Source organism: Berghia stephanieae, chromosome 2 (genome assembly GCF_034508935.2).
Source record: "Berghia stephanieae isolate SIO BIC M18660-M18661 chromosome 2, UCSD_Bste_1.3, whole genome shotgun sequence".
Lineage (NCBI taxonomy): Eukaryota > Metazoa > Mollusca > Gastropoda > Nudibranchia > Aeolidiidae > Berghia > Berghia stephanieae.
Genome location: NC_088361.1, coordinates 25,517,530 through 25,540,029, shown reverse-complemented (window position 1 = coordinate 25,540,029; position 22,500 = coordinate 25,517,530). Strand labels below are relative to the sequence as shown.

General features: G+C 34.3%; 1 protein-coding gene across 4 annotated transcripts in view; it reads left to right on the top strand.

Moving 5' to 3' along the window:
- LOC144964570 (uncharacterized) overlaps nucleotides 1–22,500 on the top strand; it is a 247,857-nt gene that overhangs the window by 202,672 nt on the left and 22,685 nt on the right. The window contains exons 155-174 of one of the 4 annotated variants that reach the window (XM_078899000.1): nucleotides 1–102; nucleotides 735–914; nucleotides 1,428–1,622; nucleotides 2,012–2,244; nucleotides 3,070–3,162; nucleotides 3,550–3,699; nucleotides 4,619–4,852; nucleotides 5,270–5,346; nucleotides 5,703–5,976; nucleotides 6,475–6,677; nucleotides 7,470–7,648; nucleotides 8,330–8,445; nucleotides 8,996–9,350; nucleotides 9,991–10,178; nucleotides 10,587–10,808; nucleotides 13,522–13,630; nucleotides 13,826–14,079; nucleotides 14,573–15,602; nucleotides 16,176–16,762; nucleotides 17,905–18,247. The exon at nucleotides 1–102 is cut by the window's left edge and continues 159 nt beyond it. In XM_078899000.1, coding sequence (XP_078755126.1) covers nucleotides 1–102; nucleotides 735–914; nucleotides 1,428–1,622; nucleotides 2,012–2,244; nucleotides 3,070–3,162; nucleotides 3,550–3,699; nucleotides 4,619–4,852; nucleotides 5,270–5,346; nucleotides 5,703–5,976; nucleotides 6,475–6,677; nucleotides 7,470–7,648; nucleotides 8,330–8,445; nucleotides 8,996–9,350; nucleotides 9,991–10,178; nucleotides 10,587–10,808; nucleotides 13,522–13,630; nucleotides 13,826–14,079; nucleotides 14,573–15,602; nucleotides 16,176–16,762; nucleotides 17,905–18,135 — 5,012 coding nt within the window. In that variant the 3' untranslated portion in view covers nucleotides 18,136–18,247. Of the gene's footprint in view, nucleotides 103–734; nucleotides 915–1,427; nucleotides 1,623–2,011; nucleotides 2,245–3,069; nucleotides 3,163–3,549; nucleotides 3,700–4,618; nucleotides 4,853–5,269; nucleotides 5,347–5,702; nucleotides 5,977–6,474; nucleotides 6,678–7,469; nucleotides 7,649–8,329; nucleotides 8,446–8,995; nucleotides 9,351–9,990; nucleotides 10,179–10,586; nucleotides 10,809–13,521; nucleotides 13,631–13,825; nucleotides 14,080–14,572; nucleotides 15,603–16,175; nucleotides 16,763–17,904; nucleotides 18,248–20,350; nucleotides 21,734–22,500 lie in introns of those variants that run through there. The other 3 variants (XM_078898998.1, XM_078899001.1, XM_078898999.1) reach the window with 3 other exon arrangements.

Sequence of the window (22,500 nt, the reverse complement as noted above, 5' to 3'; positions counted from 1 at the left end):
ATTTGGAACTTCCACCCGCATCAGAGTGTCTTTTTGACATCGATACGTGCCAGCTTGGATTGACACTGAAGACGCGTGTGAAGATTGTGAAGGTTGATGAAGGTATGAATATGTTTTTGTTTTCATTTCTAAAAATATTATATCTCTGTTGAAGTATATTGTATGATTGAGAACAAAAAGATAATATTTGTGAATTTATAGTAATTACTTGATATAGAGATTTGATAACGAAACGATGTAACTTAGGATCAAAAAATTCCTGGAATTCTAAGCCAAATTGAATTTTAAATGATGCTTACCTACAGACACTGACTATTTTTGGTAGGATCAGGATATATTTATCAATGTAATATGTGGTCTGTAAATCTGCATATACTGAGAGATATATAAATATTATGAAACACACCAGCCATGAATTACAATTTTAATTTCATATTCCAAGTTTTCCTGATTCAATTTTACTCTTAAAACTACAACAAGAAAGATAAATAAATAAATAACTGTAAAAATAGGCAACACTGCTTTTTTTCAACCATTGAAAAAGGACACATCAACATGTTAACATCATTATGAAAATATTACAATGTTTACATTTATATTCTGGCATGAACATTTAAAATAGTGCATTTTTTTGTAACCAAATTTACTAAGATTGGAGCTGAACACTCTGGCAACCCTTAATATGGTAAAAGTTTAGCATTAAGTGTATCTCATTACATCAACGTTTAATACAGGCATGGTTATATTTGGAAGTGGTGCTGAAGACCCTGGTCGTTATGGTATTGCCATGTGGATTACTAAAGGCCGTCTTTACACAAGGATTTCCACAAGGACCAAAGAATGGACCGTATCTACAGTCAAATACACTACTGGCAGTTTTATGGAAATCTCACTCTCGTGGAGTGCACAATCTGGTAAGTTCTGAAAACTAAATTCAGATTTTAGTGTTATGCAATGTGTTTTCTCGTAATAAGGCGGTTTACGCGATGATATCAGATGAGACTGTAAGGATTCTTATAAAAAAGAAAACAATTGGATATCATTATTGCTCAATGTGTGCATATCAGACGGCGCTCTCCGAACCACGACCCTCTCCATTTAAACAATAAATTATTATAATATATCTTAAACAGCATAAAAGTTGGATTCAAACCAGTTTGCCGTGGATAAAAGAAACTATATCATCATGCTATAATGACACACTCCATTGTTTGACACTTAGTTACACCAAGGTATTACTGTGTAGGAGGATGGAAAAGTATTTGATATAATTTTACTATTATGTATATCGAAATGCACATTTTTTTCCTTTGAAAACTGCAGATTATCACAGTGTTCTTCCTTCCCCATCCCAAATTCCAGACCCAGCAATCACCTAATATTAATCCATGTATTATTTATTTGTTTTACTTTGATAAATTAAACAGGTTTGGCATTACTCATTGATGACAAGGAATATCGAGTCGACTCGCCTGTGATCCGAAAACAAAACGTAGAGACCAGTACAAACATCACCATTGGTAGGGGTGTGGCACCTGGCTCTTTTGCCAATGTTGTGTTGGATGGTTTTGATATCGTCACTTGCACAGAGGACACTGCTAACAAGCTTAATTTCACTCTCAGTAAGTGTTTTTTTCCTCTCTCGCACTGTACATAGCGTTATCTTACCCTACGGAGAGTTAAATACCTTTGTACTGAATTTACTACTTGGCCCAGACATACTCATCTGCTGGAGTGATGCAGCTTATCGCAGTGAAAGGCAAAAGTCTTTTAAATAATGGGCAAACGCCCAACAACATAAATATGTTTACTTCGTTGGATTTTATTTTTACTCTGCATCATTTAATTTATTCAGAGACCAAATAATAAATTGATTTCACTATTTAAATACCTACTTAGTTTTGAGATAAAATACGTTCTGATATTTCTGTGATGGATAAATACATCCCCGTGGATTAAATTCTAAATGGACAGTCACATTAACTTTAGTATATTTTTTATTTTTTTTTAGTCATTCCGACATTTGAAGAGGAACCAGAAATTGAAGTGATGATTAAAAATGCCACCGCTCCTGTCAGTTTTGAGTGTTCATTTGAAGCCATCGAGCCACAGGAGAATGAACATTATGAGTACACCGTGTCTTGGTACCTCAATGATATGGTGATATCGGATGACAACATTGGAAATAAAACTAAATCTGTATTGATGGAAGATTCCCTTGGTACTCTCAGCTACGGTGACAAGGTAACGTTTAATGTGCATAGCATCTTCAAACTTTAACACATAACGTAAAAATAAGTGTACCGTAATTTAAACCTTCTTCAATCGTCATTAAATATTATATATGAAATGGTTATAGGATATGTATAGTTAAAATTATGAGAGCACTGGTCCACTATCTTGCTATGATGAGTTCTAATGGAATTGAACTATCATATTTGATTTTGTAGTCATTGATGCTTAGTGTAAAAATGCTAATAGTCATAATGATTAGTTTTAACATGTAATAGACTCAATACTTGACTATCTAATTATGAATGGATCCAAAATTATCAAAAATAATTTAGATTTACTCTTTGACCAAGTAGGTATGCCTAAAGTTGAGTAGAATTATCGTATATTGAAGTGGTATGTTTTTTGTGTTGTTTTGTGAAGGTTTGACGTCATACTTAAATAGTGTCTTTAAAAAAAAAGAACAAATGACAATTATTAAGACTCATTCACCCACATTACTGGAACCAGCTTTAGTGACCTTATCTTAATTGAGCAAACTGGCCAACGGAAAGATTAACTATAGGCATTAATATAGTTTCGTAAGTTTTCATCTATAATTGTATTAGTAATCCTTCTACAGGCCATACGATTACTAAGAAAACCATTTAATTGAAGCTACATTTATTGATTAGCAAAAGCATTGTTTAAAAGATTACCATTTTAAATGCCTTTACTATTTTAGTTAGACGTATTTTTACCTATCTTCATACAGTAAAGTATTATGAAGTTTGAACATTACATATTCCATTGAATCCTGTTAGAACCGATATCATCAAATTATTTTCCTCTAAACAGATCCACTGTGGGGTTTCAGCTTGTGTCAAAGGCAACTGCAACGACACCCAAGGACCCGAAAGAACTAGTGAAAACATCGTTGCAGAACTAATGGTACATGAAAACCATCTTTGAAATAGTATTGTTTTTCATATTTGATTCTTTTGGCGGTTAGTTTAATATATATATATATATATATATATATATATATATATATATATATATATATATATATATATATATATATATATATGTGTGTATGTGTGTGTGTGTGTGTGTATGTGAGTGTGTGTCTGTGTGTGTGTGTCAAGCATACATAAGTTAAAAAAGCTATGGACATGTTAAAGTTTCTAATCTTATAGATACTTTTAATTCTGTTTTGTGACTTAGAAAGCGGAATATACAACAAAACATTATTTTTGATATATAGTATATAGATTTTAGTCATTTGAATTCAGTTGTGTAATAGCTGTCATTTTGCGACAATTTTATCATCATCAGGTTAAGGAAAAGAGAATTGTCGTTGTAGAAGGCATTGGTTCATCAGTGATCACAGTACATGCCAAGCTACCGCCTCGTATGTTCTGCAATGGCACTGAGTGTACATGGAAACTAAGTGTTGTTTATGAGGATGAGGGGCGAGCTCTGAACGTAAGGAAAATGTTTATATTCAACTTTACTCCCAAAAAAATGTAATGCCCATTATGTGTCGCAAGTGCTAACTTCAGCTTAGAGAATGATAAACTAGAAGGATAGAAAAGGGAGAACAGTGACGAGGGGGAAACCGCACAGAAACCCTGGTCAAAGTCTTACTAAACTCCTAGAGATAACAGTAAAAAATGAAATTACGATCTTTTGGACACCAGACGTTATCTTGCCTTTTGAGTCAAAAAGTTTTAAATCACTGCTCTTATATTCTTAACGTATTTGAAAAGAAGCTGCTGTCCAAAAACTTTAATCTGGAAATATGTTCTAAGTCAGCTTTAGACTGTATGTTCTTGCGAATATTTCGATACCCTCTATCTTTAAAATAATGTATCTTTAGTTCTAAGATAGCTGAATTAGACTAAATGCAAAATATTCAGTTAAAAAATTTCATAAAACTTAACCTCTATTTCACCAAACATGGCATTTTAGAACCTTTGAAAAGGAAATTCTAAGCTGCCCCTAACTTTTCTTTTTACAAAGGACCGTAAAACACATTGTCTCTCTCCTCTGACAGCCCAGTCAGCAAACATCATTGTACTCAGTGTTCTCTAACCATAATTCCAAGTTTTATGCATTCATTAATTTATCAAGTTGTAATATTTAATATTTTGTCGAGGTTTTGCTTTTGAATTTGATGTTTAACTTCATGTTTTGTTTAACCTCTCAAAAAGAAATTAATGTTTTAGTGAATTATAAAATTCAATAAAAATGTTGTTTGTGCTTTATGTTTTGATGGCAACGGTTAGTTATGACAAGATATGATGACAGTTTTCAGGCATGATACATTAAGTTAATGCGATATTATTTTATCCATTATTTTTTTTACCAGTCGTCATAACAATTCATTTTCACCTTCTTTCAGTGCTTGGATCAAAGTCACATCCCACAAGCACTCATCATATCAGCTGCCAACGCATCCGAGGCCCACTGTGGTGTAATGATGACTTCCATGACCTGGTTGTCAGGGGTCAAAATTCAAGTCGAGGCTGGTATGGACGGTCTCAAGGATCGCACACGGAGAGTCAGAATGGAAGTAATGGCCACTTTGGTTGTTGAGACCACCTACAAATATTCAGTGCAAATAGGAGATGTCAAGGTAAGTTTCTGTTTACATGCATTTTCATATTTTTAGTGCAATTAATTTTTAAAAACTTAAGATTTTAGATTTATGGGTACCTTTTCATGACCTTTTTAAAAGGCAAATTCTAACGATTACATATTATGAACATTTTTGTTATGAAAAGACATAAATTAGTTGAAAAACGTCTTTTTGTATACAAGTTGTATGAATTTTATTACATCTAAAGCATAATTCCAGTTTGTTTAAATGCCCTTACAACACCCCTCTCTCCCCCCCCCCCCCCCACACACACACAAACCAATCTTCCATTGAAAATGTTAAATACAGATGTACTAATTAAAATATTCGCTGGATTTTTAAAAATCAAATAAAAGTTTTACTATTTCTCTACAATTTACTGTGTGGTTTATTATTTTAAATAATCCCTTCAAGGTTGAAGTTAAAGACAATGACAAATCTGTGGAGTGCAAGTCGACTGGAGATCCACACATCAATACATTTGATGGCATGTATGTAGCATTGTTATCTAATAGTATTAATAAATAAAATATGTACATTATTGACGTCAAAGAGACCATTCTTTTATTATGTGTTTTTTTTTATTAGCATTAACATCCAAAACTTACCATTTCATTTTCAAACGATAGTTTTGAAATACTATCTTACAACTAATCATAGATGTCAATGTCAGATTGAAATTTATATCAAAACTAATAAACATCTACAACAGATCTCTATGACACATTTAGATAATATAGAGATAATGACTTCAACTTCAAATCAACTGCACCATCATTACGCTCATTTCATTCATGAACGTACTCCCATAAACGTGGCTGAATATGCACATTCTGTTTATCTACAGGTTCTTCAACAACTACTTGGAGGGAGAATTCTACTTGTATAGACACACCGTCATGGACTATGAAGTGCGCGTGTTCTTGAGACGTTGTGTAAATCAAGCCTCATGCATATGCGCTGTGGCTGTGAGAGTTGAAGATGACGTCATTGTTTTGGACAAGTGTGGCCCTACATCCGGTGTAAAGGACAAAAAAGAACCAATGAGCATTCAAATGTTTTTGAATGGCGAAATTTCCGACAGGTTGCAAGTTTCTAGAGTAACGGACAGAACTATCAGGGTTAGTATTTTATAAATAGCACATCAATGTTTTTATTTCAACCAAAGCTTGTAGATGTGTTATTTTCTCAAGCTACTGCAAACATTAAAAATGCATGAAAATAAATTTGAAATGTTATTATTCTGAACAATGTGCTACTTGATGTTTACATTTACCAATTCTTAGAGCCACATGTCAGTTTTCGTAGTTAATGGATATTTTTGACAATGTTCAAGCATATGCCTATATCACTACAAATTATCAAAACTTATCAGTTGTAACAAATTAGTACAAGAAGTTATAAAACCTACAAGAAATGAAATCACAAAAGTAATTTTCCTCCCATGTTTTTAGCTTTATTTGGGAAAAAGGAATTTTCAGAAGAAAGAGAGAAAAAAAAATCACACTCTCATGTTATAAACAACAATCTTATTGAAAGATACACATATGCTAATAATTTCAAAAACAGGGTGTCACCAATTAACAACTTCTGACTGATCATCACATTTTCTGTTCCAGGTGACCTTACCTAGTGGCACGACTGTAGTTGTCAAAGAATCAAAAGTCAAGGGATACCTGGATACCTATGTGAGGCCATCATTAATGGACTTGAAAAAAGTAACTGGACTGTGTGGAAATTATGATGGAGACAAAGAAAATGACAGAATACTGGATAGCACAGGACTGAAAGGAACTGACATTGAACTCTCTGCTGAATGGAAGTAATATATCATTATGTATAATTGTTTTGAATAATGGATTATCAAATCATGCGTTACAAATAATGTACACACATGCTTATGCGAAGAGAGAACAAGTATAGTATAATTCTAATCAGAAAATCATGACAGGGTATTTTATATTGGACGGTGTCTGGAAAGAAAAGATTAGTACTAGTAATATTAGTAGTATTAGTGTTAGTATTATTAGTATAAGTAGTAGTAGTAATAGTAGTAGTAGTAGTAGTAGTAGTAGTAGTAGTAGTAGTAGTAGTAGTAGTAGTAGTAGTAGTAGTAGTAGTAGTAGTAGTAATAGTAGTAGCAGTAGTAGTGGAGTTAACCAATTTTCTATTAGGACATATAGAAAGCAATTCGTTTAAATTTCAGTCAAGCGGGGATTGTTGAAAATTACATTAGCCAAACAAGTACGAGAGAAGTTTGCGCCAAATCGGTATTATGAATGTAGAATTAAAGTGATTGAAAATGTGAATTAATTGTTTTCTGTAATGTTATCAATTGTATTTATTATACAACGTAATGTACACAAATCAACCCAAGTTTCATCCTTTTGACTACAAATGCATTTTTAGCAACTAGTGAGACGGTGGGTCACAACTCTAATTTCAGTTCAATTCCATAATTTAGAACTTCAATATTCAGTGTCAATGTGTCACCGACATAATACCGTATTTAGACGCTGCGCCACAAATAGTTATTTTAATTTTGCAAAAACGACAAAATTATTGATAATTCCTTTCTACCATTCATTTAAACTTTAAATACTACTTTGTCTAGAATAAAAGACCAAGACGAATCCATCTACGGGGGTGTTTGTAGTAGTACAGCTGCTGTGGGAACGTCATCGTCCAAAACGTATTGTGACTGCCAGAAGGATGCCACTCCAGTGTGCAGCAATGATCCCATCAGTTTTGCCTGCACATCACCTAGAAGGAGGGGAAAGAATAAATTCAGGGGTACGATTTATTATGCGCTACTTTATCATTTGTCATAATACAGTTTTACAAAATGTCAATTTGTGACCAATCGACTTGGAAAGGTATTAGGTGGGAATGAACCTGATTTTGAAATGAAATTTCCTACTTAATTTATAAATATTGAGTTAGAATTGATGCCTTTATTGAAGAAATGAGTTTTGTTTCTTTCACTTAAAAACTGAAATCTAATTCAGATCCTTTTGACTTTTAACTCAAATTCATTCTGACATAATACGGTTGGTCAGATATTTCTAATATCATCTTTTCCTCTTGTCCTACGATTTGAGTGACAATGTTTCATTTCATTCTAAAATTTAATTCTTAAGCCATGTTAGTGTTAAATCTGTAATATTCGCGTTTGAATTATAAATGCGAATGAAAAGTACATATTAGAATTGGCAAGCCCAATCTATGTATAGATGATTGTAAGATGTTTTTTCAACGTTTATATCAATACAATATTACTGTCTTTCTTTCAAAATGAATTAAATCCCTTTACAACTGTTTTTGATAGAGATAGATATAATAAAGAGGAAGAATTAATGTGGCTGCGCATTTTGGTAACTCACACTTGTGGATACATTGTGTGTGATCCATTTGAAAGGATTGAAAATTTATCCTGATTTTAGTTTACTTGCGTTTTATATCCAAATCATCCAGGCAAGGACATTACTCAGGAGCTCATAAGTCAATCATCTACCCAGAACCCACCGGATAAGTGTATTACCTCGCAAATACTGATTGTGTTTGAAGCTAATGTGACGTTCGTGCCAAAGGTTTGTGATTGTAATCCACGTCTTTCTTCATTTGTCTCACCTTTTTCATTGTAAAGAAATGAAAACATTTGTTCTCCGTATATCTTGGCTCTTGCCCTCTTATTTGTTTTAAGTTTTCAAGTTTAAAATTATCATTAATTTAGATTTAATTCATTCGACATTGCAATGTCTACTCTTGGCATTAACTTTAATCCATTTGTCTTGCTTCTTATTGAGCACCATGCCTCAATTTACGAAAAAAAAGTGAAATCTTTAAAAAAAGAAAACTTGTTAAGCTGAAATAGGTCAATAAGATATTCCATTTATTTTGTCCCTTGTCAATAATAGAAAATGGAAACGGATCTGATGATGACAAAATAAACATGCCATTAGCGAATATTTCTATGATCTCCTTGTAGTTGAAAATTGTATCTTCTACAAGCAAATCATATTAGTATTGAGCATTCCATCTTTAAAAACATGACTTACATAAAAAATATTGGTTTAAAAATGTCATATTTGATGGCTAATTAGTCAAAGCTGTTTAATGGTAATTTATCAATATCCTCAGCCTCCCACCTGGCCTACCCCAAGCGGCATTACAAATGATATAGCGGTCAAGGCATGCAGAGATACCATTGATGCCGATTCATATGCAGTGACATGCAAGGACATCTTAGAAGATGAGGTCAAGGTTGTGATTGACATATGCGTTGAAGACATCAAGATATCAGACGATATTACTTGGAGTGTGGCTGGTCTTGAAGTGATTCTACATCGTTGTCGGACCGTGATTGAAGTGGACGTCGATCTGTGGGTTAACATCACAGTTAACGGAACTTTAGTCATCCTGCCACCTACAGACCAGTTGAACGTTCTACTTTGTCCTAATAACTGTAGTGGCAATGGACGATGCGATGATTTAGGTGTGTAAATGTTTTTAAATTACAAAATTTATACATATTAATACAGTGCAAAGCAAATATGTCGTTTTGTGAATATGTAAAATTCATGGTGTGAATCAGTCATATAGAACTAACATAACTGTTTTAAAAATACCTAATCATTATCATTAGTTGCATCATAATTAAAAATAAAGCTTCGACTTTTTTTAATGTTTAGTGCATTTGGTTCCTAATTCAAAGGAACATCTGGCATTTGTTTAATGATAATAAGGTCTGAAATTTTATTTCCAGTTTAGGGAGACTAATCTTCTGTTGGTTTTAAATATTTACTTTGACACCGTATCATACACACTTTTTCCGGTTTTTTGTTTTCTTGAATACTATGTTCATCCAGTTGAAAGCATAAGCAACATGTGATACATGATATCGAATGCTGACACATTATAAACAGTTGAGTTTATAGTGCTGTTATAAGATTAGTGCTTTCAGCCATACCAGAAATTTTAATGTCTTTATCCGGAAATAGTACTATTCTGATTGATTTATATTCGAAAGTATAAAATCTGGACGAGGGAAAAAAAGGACAAAGTGAGAAAAAAAAGGCAAGAACTAGCAATATAGCATAATGTCATGAATAGTGAATGTTGTTTTTGTTTTTCAGAAGGATGTGTTTGTAATGCTGGCTTTGGAGGAGAAAGTTGTTCCATCAACATTTTAACACCACCAGTCGTCTACAAACCGGTCAATAATGTTTGTGATTCTAGATTGTTTGATTGCCAAACTGTCAATGTTATCGGAAATGGATTTATCGACTCCCCTGATCTAGTCTGCTATGTCAAGGAAATGCAGGTTAGGGTTCATTGAGATATAAGATGCTTTGTTTGCTTTTGAATTTTACGATTTTTTCAACATTGAATTCAAAACCTTACCCGTTCAAGTTTCAATGATCTCTTGATTGGTCCATTATCATAGACTTTTCATGTGTGAGTTCCAAAAACATTTACATGATTTATTTTAATTAAAAACCATGTCTGACACACGTTTATAATCTTTACTTTACACACACACGCACATACACACACACATACACACACACACACACACATATATATATATATATATATATATATATATATATATATATATATATATATTGATATATATATCAAATACTCTTGTAATGCCTCCATTTTTCATAAGGATAGGCAAACACAAAGAATTTAAGAGGACCATCTTACTTTGTCTTTGATTCTACAGAAATTCGGTACAACCTTTAAGGTTAAAGAAGACAGTTCCTTCGTGGAAGTGACAGCAACATTTGTCAGCTCCCGGGAAGTGGTTTGTACACTCCCATCTCTCGGCATCTACATGGTAGTGGTCAGCAATGTCCGCAATGAAAGCGTGTCCAGCACATTTTTCATATCCGTTTCTTACGACTCAGTCTGCTATAATTGCAGCTCAAGTGGATGCACTTCAAAGGTTTGTATCATTAGTTTGGAATTTATTTTGTCACAGTATGGGGAAAAACACTTTTCTGTTTTGTATTCTTCTTGCTTTTTCTGTGCATATATTGAAAGCATTTTATTAGAAAGAACATCAAAAGAACCCCCATCATTTAAGAATATTTTTTACTTAGTTATCAAAAATTCACAGGCAGAACTATATCTGAAGTAAATTATCTTAAGTCATTTTGAATTCTTGTGGTCGAAACATATATCAAAGAGTTAGTAGTATGTCGTTATTTTTCTTTAGCCCATTTCCACTCAGCAAAGATTTGTTGGGCGGTTATTATATAAAAGCATGTGGAAAGTCTTCTGAAAAAGACACATGTTCTCAGGGGCGGTTGGTCACATTGTATTTAAGGCGGCACAAATCCGAAATACAGAATCAAATTTTATAGGGTTTAGTTAATTTAACTTAATTTGACCTACTTTGTATGTGTGTGTGTGTGTATGTGTGTATGTGTGTGTGTGTGTGTGGAGGGCGGTATTGCAATTGTTTGCATATATGTGCGTGTATTTGTGTGTGCGTGTATGTGTGTGTGTGTGTGTGTGTGTGTGTGTGTGTGTTAGAATATTAACGAGACGTACTCACAAAAGAGCATCAATTATCTTGGACAAAACTTGTCTGGTAACTTTCACCTGTTCATTATAACGACTCACAGACGCAGCATGTCCTGTTTCCAACTGATTTCTTATATCTACAACGTTGAAAAGTTTATATTTAACAGCATCTGTGACATGGCTATTTGATTCAGAATGTTTCTTCAGTGCCTGAGAGATGTGCGCAATATCACTGAATCCTCCTGTTGTCCGTTATAGCATACATCACCAAAAATCAAGCAATAAAAACAATGAAGCGTTTTACGGCTTTCACTGGCAGTAAGCCATTCAACATTTAAAAAATAATCATTATTCAATCGGCGCTGTCTCCTCGGAGTGTTAGAAACTAAGTTAAAATTCACTGGTTTGTGTGGACCTAAATCTTTCACCACTATTTTCTCTTGAGGGGATAAGTGTCGGAATTGATTATCAATTAAAAAATCAACATGATTCATGATTGGTTACAAATTACAGAAATAACTTTTTAAAATAAAATGATTCAAGATAAAAACAGGTAGGTTTCATAAACAATGACAATAGCGATAATACTTTTCTCTGAATACTAACGACTAACGGTATGACAGACAACTTTAGAATAATAGAATTTAAAAATCCACATTTAATTCCAAACGCAAAGCACTTGTTAACTTCACACACAATCAGCGACATCTTTATAATTATACTATTAGGTTAGACAATGCACACAATACAAGTTGAGTAGGGATCGTTGGGAATGTGCGGGGATGAAGGACTCCGTGGGGTCAGGGATTTTTATTTATAGTACCATGGGGCTCTTCTCGGTGCATACTTTGTTTACTGTTCTTTTTTATATTTAATATATATTTAAGCAAAACAAACAATGATAAAATATATATTTATTGCCATTCTCTTCATCCGTATATCTAAGTGAAGCAAAGCCTCTTCTTTCAGTGATAAAACTGATATGGTTTTAATTTATCCCAAGTAGGACCTCAGGGCGTGCATCGCTAGATTGGCCGTCTTGGCCTAATTATTTTAGCATTGAAAGACAATAGTTAGTTGGGGAGGGAGGGTGGAGGGAGATTGGGGAGTAGTAACTAACTTTCTTCAAGGTACAACGGAGTATAGGATAAGGACAGGACGGCCAAACGAAGACTGGCTCATATAAACAAAAAAAACTTCCCCACCACACCACACCCTCCGCTCATTGTCACCCGCGCAGGCAACGGGGGAAAGATGAAACGTGCCGATTTGACGCTACCTTCGCGGAGCGACGCACGAGTCATCAAATATTAAATTCAAAACAAAAAGCAGTATGTGCTAAATTTTTAATTTTATCAATATTGTAAAATTGAAGTTTTTTGTTTGGTTGACATGCTAATCTACGGAAAATATAGGGCGGCACAAAACAACTTCGCTCTATTGACCGACCGCCAGTGCATGTTCTGTTGATATCAACTCAGTCTCCTTTAGAATTATGACTGTAAAGGACTCAATCATAAAAAAAACGACATGTCATCTTTTTTGTCTTTCCTTTGAGGAAAGTACTTTGCAATTAACTCTCATATTACATAAAGGGCTACAAGCTATTTTTGCTGTCCGTTTAACGCTACATAAATGGGATGAATTCTGATTCTATGTGCCTTGTGTGCCTTAAACATTGACAACATGGGAATAATATGAGGTAACGTCTACATATATGCAGGTCTGATAACCGAACGTGATTGTGGGATTGATTTAACACTGAACCATATTTTGTGTTACAACAATGATCTTAAAACAATTTGGGTTATCAGATTTGTAAAAGTGTTCACTTCGATATGAGGCCATCTAGCCCATTTTAAGTCTATTCAATAAATCTAAAAACTGGTGTGATTTTATACAAGCGGCGCATTGTTTATAAATGTATAATATAATATAATATAACACTTCATAAAGTTACTGAATTCCTGCACGAGACTGCAATCTACTAGTGGTCATACTTCTAGAGATCAACTTGTAAAAACTTAGTCATTTATATTTGAATGTTGTATTCTGGAATTGTCTGTTTCATACTTTTATACATTTTGGCAATTTTGTTATTATATGGTTTCCCACAATGAACTCCTCAGGAGGATGTATGTGTAATTGGTGGCGAATGCTACGGCCTGGGCTTTGCTAATATGGACAACGTCTTAGAAGTATGCAAGGACAGCAATGACTCTTGGACTCTTCTTGAAAGTAAGTCAAACTTAATAAAGATTATGTAATTGTCTTGCTTATTTTATGACAACGTTTTTCCAAATGGCGGAAAATTTACTAGGCAAGCAAAGCTATTCATAAATCATTTTATTCTCTGAATCATCACTTACTTTAAAGATAACATAAAGGAAAAAATAGCATATAATAACGTTATCGTTTTGCTCCGTCTCGCAGGAGGTGATATCACAATCACAGAATTCTACTTCATCCAAATTATCATCAACTTGAACATTGTCATAACCACTGAAGGCAATTTTACCATCTTTAACAAACCAAGCCTTGTGAACTTGTTCCCTGATGCTGGTGAGACTGCTATCAGCCTGAATGGAATCGATCAATATGTGGATTTGAGTACCTTGGACCGTACTAGCTGTCTGTGGAATCCTGGCAACTGTAACTTCGGGTTGGCAGTGTCTTTTGGTCTCAAGGTAACTATTCCAATGAGTAAAATGAAGGCATTAACATTGTTATTGAGGAGCAAATTCTATGGATTTTAATGACTTTGCTGTGTAAAAACGCATTTAATACTTTTTAAAAGGCGAAAATATATCTTTTTGATAATTAAAACGTTAAGCACTTGAAAGCGATAATGGGTGGTGCGACACTTTGTGTTCCTGACTATAAAATGTGTTTACAAATTAACAAAGCTGTCAACTAAAGATGTTGTTCACTATTTTATTACATTATGACAACGGTTTTTCAAATGACTGCTTTTCGTTGAAAATGCTTTATAGTAATGTCAATCAGTCATTTGAAGTGTCATGAACTGTGTTAAAAGGCACCAGAGCGCTTTGGCAAGATTTTATCATTAACATCTGATAAAACTAACAGGGTTGACTTTACCTTTCAGTCATTCCTGATAATGAAATATCGGAAACAGAAATTAAATACTTGTCTAATCTTTGGAATGGTATATTTCAGGTGACTACAGTGAAAGAGAATATGTACATCTTCACATGTGGAGGAGATGAACCAGACAGCTATGGCGTATCCATGTACTACAGACGAGGCAAATATTTCCTTACTGTAAGCACACAGACACAGGAATGGACTGTTTACACCAAGAAAATCCAAACAAATGTAGCAGTGAGTTTGGAATACTCATGGAGTCTGCAATCTGGACTTACTCTTTTCCTTGATGGGGCCAATGTTACAAGCACAACCAAATTCATCCGCCGATCAGTTGCCGTACGCTCTAGTTTCAGTTGCTACTTAGGTCGTGGTTTAACCAACTCGAGTGTTTATGCTTCTATTATCATTGAGGGCTGGAAAGTGGTAAATGCTACAAAGGAAATAAGCGAAACTGTAGATGACTTAACTACTACAGAGATGCCGACTACCACAACCGAGGCACCTACCACACAAGAGGTAACAAATGCAACTACTGAAGCACCTGTCACTAACGCAACAACTGAAGCGCCTGTAACAAATGCTACTACGGAAGCACCTGTCACAAATGCTACAACTGAAGGACTTGTTACAAATGCTACCACAGAAGCATCTGTAACGAATGCTACAACGGAAGCGCCTACTACACAAGAGGTAACCAATGCTACAACTGAGGCATCTGTAACAAATGCAACCACTGAAGCGCCTGTGACAAATGCTACAACTGAAGCGCCTACTACACAAGATGTAACGAATGCAACTATTGAGGCACCAGTAACAAATGCGACAACTGAAGCACCTGTGACAAATGCTACAACGGAAGCGCCTACACAAGGTGTAACGAATGAAACTACTGAGGCACCAGCAACAAATGCAACCACTGAAGCACCTGTGACAAATGCTACAACTGAAGCGCCTACTACACAAGATGTAACGAATGCAACTACTGAGGCACCAGCAACAAATGCAACCACTGAGGCGCCTGTGACAAATGCTACAACTGAAGCGCCTACTACACAAGATGTAACGAATGCAACTACTGAGGCACCAGCTACCACAGAAGGTAAGTGTTTTACAATCTGTTTTAAGTGAATGGTGTCCTAAATCATGTCCTGCAGCATTGCAAACCTGTACCTGCAAAAATTATAAATCGTGGATGACAATCAATTAAAAATTTTATTTTGATGATAATTCCCATTCTATTGGCCATTTTGTTTTTCCAAGTTATGCTAAATTGCAAATAGATACATATGCACGTATTCTGCTTACATTCTTAATTATATATATATATATATATAATATATATATATATATATATATATATATATATATAATATATATATATATAATTTTTTTGTTGCTTTTTTATGCCTGCTATTAGTTTAACTGCCTTGCCTTAGTTAGTCCAGTAGTTAGATTTTGAAAATAATAAATAAATGATGTACGATAATAATATATTTTAAAATATCCATAATCGTTTGCTTATAACTGGCTTGGAGATTTCGGCACTAGATTATCAACTGTTTTGGATGTGTGAACTAATTAAAATAATTTAAAATACCATAAATCTAACATATTATGCTAACACGCACTTGGATATGCTTTGTCTCATCAAAATTACCATCCAAAATTGTAGAAGCAACTACGACCACATTAGAACCAAATACCACAACAGAGGAGAGAACGACCACAACTGAAGAAGTAACCACCACAACAGAAGAACTAACCACCACAACAGAAGAACAAACTAACACGACGGAAGAACGACCCACAACAACTGAAGAGCGAACTACCACAACAGAAGGACAAACTACCACAACGGAAGAACCAACTACCACAACTGAAGAACAAACTACCACTACGGAAGAACGACCCATCACAACTGAAGAGCAAACTACTACTACAGAAGAACAAACTACCACAACAAAAGAACCAACTACCACAAGTGAAGAACCAACTACCACAACAGATGAGAAAACTATCACAACCGAAGCACAAACTACTACAACTGAAGGGCGAACTACGACGGCAGAAGAACAAACTACCACAACAGAAGAACCAACTACCACAACTGAAGATAAACTACCACGACCGAGGAGAGAACTACAACCACAGAAAGACAGACCACTACTACGCAAGAGGCAACGACCACTGCTCAGGAACAAACCACTACCATTGAAGAACCAACCACAACCACTTTGGAGACAACAACTACGACACAAGGTATGAACCATATGAAATATGCACTGGTTGGTTCTAGAAACAAAGATTACAATTTACAAACACAGATAGAGCTGGCTATGTTTGAAATGATTTACCTCTTAGATTGCACTATTTTTTACACAAAAGAAATTTAATTTTTTAAAGCAGCTTAAGAATTATATTCTCATATTCAGAGCTTTCTAACATTGTTTTACGATGTTATATTGAATAAGCAAAGCAAATCACATGTCATTTAAGAACAGTATGTGTGCAAGTCAATTGTGTTGTTTTAGGTAATAGCAGAAAAAGAGATACATTTGACATTTTTAAAATATTCATTATCCCTTTATCAAATGCTTTTTTATGCTTACCCCCTTCGTTGCTAATGAAAGCCAGTTAGCCTCAATTCCATTCTTGATCGTGTCAAAGTGACAATCTTTTAAAGTTTTTTTTATTAACATCTGACAACTTTGGTAAAATTTAAGCATAGAAATTATACATAATATTAATAATAATGATAATAATAATAATAATAATAATAATAATAATAATAATAATAATAATAATAATAATAATAATAATAATAATAATATTGATAATAATAATAATAATAATAATAATAATAATAATAATAATAATAATAATAATAATAATAATAATAATAATAATAATAATAATAATAATAATGTACGTGTAAGGTTAATTGCAGTTATTTGAACCAATGTTTAAACTAAAAACAAGTATAATAAAAATTAGTGATATTTGAGTTAAGAAAGGGTTTCTTAAAGGGTACCAAGACCAAGAATGGTGTTAAGGCTTTTTTTTCACATTTTGCTAATGCTTGGCTTGCTAGTCTTTACAATGCTATTTGTAATTTTGCTTTGTGTGATGCAACATTGCTATATATTTGCTTATCACTGCTCAGAAATCATTGTGTTTTTCAACTTAAAACGGTCTTAAGATATATTTGTCGTTTTTTCAAAAAATATGATAGTGGTCTTTAAAATTATTTTTATACATTTAGCCGGCTGATTATTCAAACTTTAACAACTTCCAGCTTGGCACAATTATATCTGAGCAGTGAACTGTACACATTGTGCAAAAATAATATTCTAACGTTTTGAGTACTTTGCTTTACAAAACCACCAAAACTATAACTATAGACACAACCACACCGATTGATGAAGCAACCACAACCACAGAAGCAGAGACCACGACCACAACTATTGAAGCAGCTACAACCACCGAAGAAACCAAAACCACTGAAGCAACCACAACCACAGAGGCAGAGACCACAAGCACAGAAGCAAAGACCACTACCACAAGTCCTATCTTTACTACAACAACTGAAGCAACTACAACCAAAGAGGCAACCACAACCACAGATGATATAACCACTACCACTGAGAAAACAAAAACCACAGAAGAAGTGACTACTGCAACGACCAAGGAGGCGACCACAACCATAGAAGATGCAACCACTACAACTGAAGCAACCGCAACTACTACCATTGAAGTAATAACCACTACAACTAGAGCAACAACATCCACAGAAGCAACCACAACCACAGAGGAAAGCACAGCCCCTACAATTGAAGTTACGACAACCACAGAAGAACCCACTACCACTACTACAGATACCACTAGTGCAAAAGTAACAACCACACCACAAGATACCACCACAACAACAATAACCACTAGCACACAAGCATTAACCACAATACCCACAGAAGCCGCAACAACAACCATTGGGGAAACCGCAACCACAGAACAACAAACCACATCCACAGCACCAACTACATCTACCATCACCACAACGGAAGGTAAACCTATAAATATAGTTAATGTGTATGTCTTCAGCTTAAGAAATTAAATAGACAATTATACACTTTTATTAAAATTCAGTAAATTAAATTTGAACTCACATCACAATACCATTTGACTTAACGTAATGGTTATAAACCTTGGAAAAGCATAATTTAATTTGACAAAGTTGGTTTTACAGCAGACTACCATTTATAATCAGTTCTGTTAAAAGAAATATTTTTAAAGCCAAAACCCTAATCTCCTGCAATCAAGTATTTTTACTATTTGTAAAATCTTCTGTTTATTTGTTAAAGTGTGCTCACAAAATCTCTAACAAAATATTTGCCTCTCTTAAATGCAATGTCCCAGTAACATTGTTTGTTTGTTGGTTTTGGATGATTTCATTAAGAAATGATAAACTTACAAATCTAACTCTGACTGGAATTGACCCAAAAATGAAATCACGATTAATTTTAATAGCCTACTCTCTTAATAGGGACAATGCAATATAGATAGGAAATAAAATTTCAGTTCTTTATAAACGCATTTTTCAATTCACTATTCTTTAGTCTGATTACATTATTTACCCATATTAAAACCCGTCACATATGTTGTGTTCTGTTACTTTTAACCAGTTTAACATCTTAACAATTTTCATCTAATTCTCGTCTCACCACTGTTTTGTTTCTCATTCTTGCTGTTTTTGTCTTTTAAATCTGAAACAAAGACTATCAAAGACCTCTTTTGAAAACAAAAAACCCAGAAAAGACGCGACTATTTTAAGTGGGTTTTGTTTTACAAAACCGGTCACAGATAGATTTCAAATTTTTACAAATGTAAACATATTCTGCAGTTTGTTTGAGCTCTCATCATCTCAAAAAATAGAATAGTGATACAGGAATTCTACATTCACTACCTTTACATTAATGCCTCACGTGTTTGCAGAGCTTTGTAGATTTGACAAGCAGCTGATACAACCATGGTCCGAGTCTTCCAACTTAAAAAATAATCATCTTGTTAGAATCACCTCACAAATGTTTGCCAACATTTAAATATTTGTTCAGTAGCATCTGGAAATAACATGATGCCAAAAGCAATTTGTTTGTTTGTCAGCTTTGTAGATTCGTTAGCAGCAGCTACTTAAGTGATTGAAAACGTCGGCACTTTGAATGATATTTTTATGCTTTCTCAACACAATATAGTTACAAGAGGTCAAACTCCCCGGTTACGTTCTTATTATTTCAAGGAAGCTTACAATTGTATTATTCTGTACGTTAGTATTGATGCTTTATGAAAAAAAAGCAGTAAAAAAAAACAAAAATTATTCCATTACAGTTAAATTAAGTTTGCGATATACGCCTTCTCTTGTAGTCGATTTAATGACTTTTAAATGAGTTTTCAATTTGAAAATTGCTTATTTGCTTACCATCTGCTGATTCATGAAAAAATTATGTATAGACATTTTGAGCAAGAATTTTAAAGTAATTTATAATTCAAGATGAGAGTTAGAAAATTGCTGGAAGAAGTTCACAAGTATTTTTTCATAATTTCGAGCGTCTACTGTGCGCTTCAGATTGTCTGAAGAGGAAAATAAAGATGACCTTGTACACATAAGAAAGGTTTATGAACAAAACAATCCTTATATCGAAAAAAAAGAAAAATCAATGTTACCTTTTATCTATCTCTCTATTCTAAATTACAAAATGTTACACGTTACCCACATTCCTCTTTCACGATTGGATTATAATTTTGAATATAAATTAAACGGCAACCATTTTTAATTTAAATTAACTACTGATGCAGCAGCAGGGTCGACAACTCCCGTGGTATCATCAAATATAACAGAGGCTTCTATGAATATTACTACCCTTGGAGCCACTGCTGAAAAATCGACTGAGACAACAACTGCAGACTTTTACACAAACTCAACAGAAGTGATGAGAGTTAACACTACTGAAGGAGTCATAGAATCAAACAGAACAACAAATGTGCTCAGCACAACTCAGGACTCACTCACTACAATTGACACAATTAACTCTACAGTTGCCACCACAACTGTTAAAGTGTCAGATCTCAACACGACTGCATCTGTGTTTAATACAACTAAGGACTATTTTACAGCCGATGCAAACACTTCTACAACTCTTCTTACCACAGAAGTCGTCGTCACCAATGCTACCACTTCAGATCCAAGAAGTATGTCCTCGACTAGTGTGAGCACTGGGTCTATCAATAGTACGCAATTTGTTACAGAGTCTACTACTCCAAAACAAACAACTAGCGGTACAAGCAACACCACACAAATTGCCACCGACTCCACCACAAAATCAGAAAGCGATTCATCAACCTCTATAGCACCGCCAAGCACTTTGCTCACCACAATTTTAACTACAGAAAATGTTACTGATTCACCTCCCACAGTGCAAAGCACAGCTGAGACAACAAAAGATTCTACAAGTTCCCCTGGAACGTCACAGTCAGTCACAATTATCACTTCAGATACAGTGAGTGAGTCCACCACTACAAGTAGGCAGACGACCATTGATCAAAACGTAGAAACTACGAGCACAACCTCGGGTATGACTGATTCTGTTACCACAACCGTCTCCCCTAACACAACTGCTACATCCGAGAGATCCACAATTTTAACTACAGAAAATGTTACTGACTCACCTCCCACGGTGCAAAGCACAGTTGGAACTACAAAAGATTCTACAAGTTCCCCTGGCACGTCACAGTCAGCCACAATGATCACTTCAGATACAGTGAGTGAGTCCACCACTACAAGTAGGCAGACGACCATTGATCAAAACGTAAAAACCACGAGCACAACTTCAGGTATGACTGATTCTGTTACCACAACCGTCTCTCCTGACACAACTGCTACATCTGAGAGATCCACAATTTTAACTACAGAAAATGTTACTGACTCACCTTCTACAGTGCAAAGCACAGTTGGAACTACAAAAGATTCTACAAGTTCCCATGGCACATCACAGTCAGTAACAGTTATCACTTCAGATACAGTGAGTGAGTCCCCCACTACAAGTAGGCAGACGACCATTGATCAAAATGTAGAAACCACGAGCAAAACTTCGGGTATGACTGATTCTGTTACCACCACCGTCTCCCCTGACACAACTGCTACATCTGAGAGATCCACTCTTGCTTCGACTGTAACGTCACGTAAGCATGTAGACTGAGTAGAAATGTAGTTGTTTGGTATTTTGTGTTAAAGACATGTTCATGGTTCAGATTCTGAATCCCGCCCCCCTTCAACAATTTTTTTATAAAGCAGCATAAATATTGATGCTTTATTGACATAAAAATGTCACCAGCAATGTTAATTTCTCAAAACAAATATTAAAAATCAATCGCCATACTTATTTACAAAGTTCTCGGTCTTGAATTTAGAAATGAGTATATTTTTCTTCAATGAGAGAACATAGTTTATACAATTCACTTCTTTATGTCATTCTCCATGTGTTTGTATTGTTGTGCTTCAAATATTTTCTAAAATGATTGTCTTCTTTCTTCTAAAGTTATGAATCTTACATTCTTTAGTTGATCTCACTTCACTCAATCTAATAATCTAATCATGCATGTGTCTCCATGGCGTTAACAATTATCTAAAACGGGATTAACACCCAACAATACCCCTTGCTGCATGATGCCAATCCATTCATTGCTTTATTTTATAAATCAGCCATTTAAAATTGATAAGCATTGCATGCTAAACCTTTCCTTTCCTCTTTATTTCAATTCCAAACCTCCCTACCCCGTTTATCCCCAATTGCTAGAATTACTTCGCCTGATATTTTCAACATAAGTTACTTTAGTATTATTAAAATATGCCCAATTTATATATAAATTTGTGAAAAAAATAATTATTGTTTAAGTTCTGAAGTAATTATCACGAATATCAAAAGCATCATGCAATTAAACCAATTATC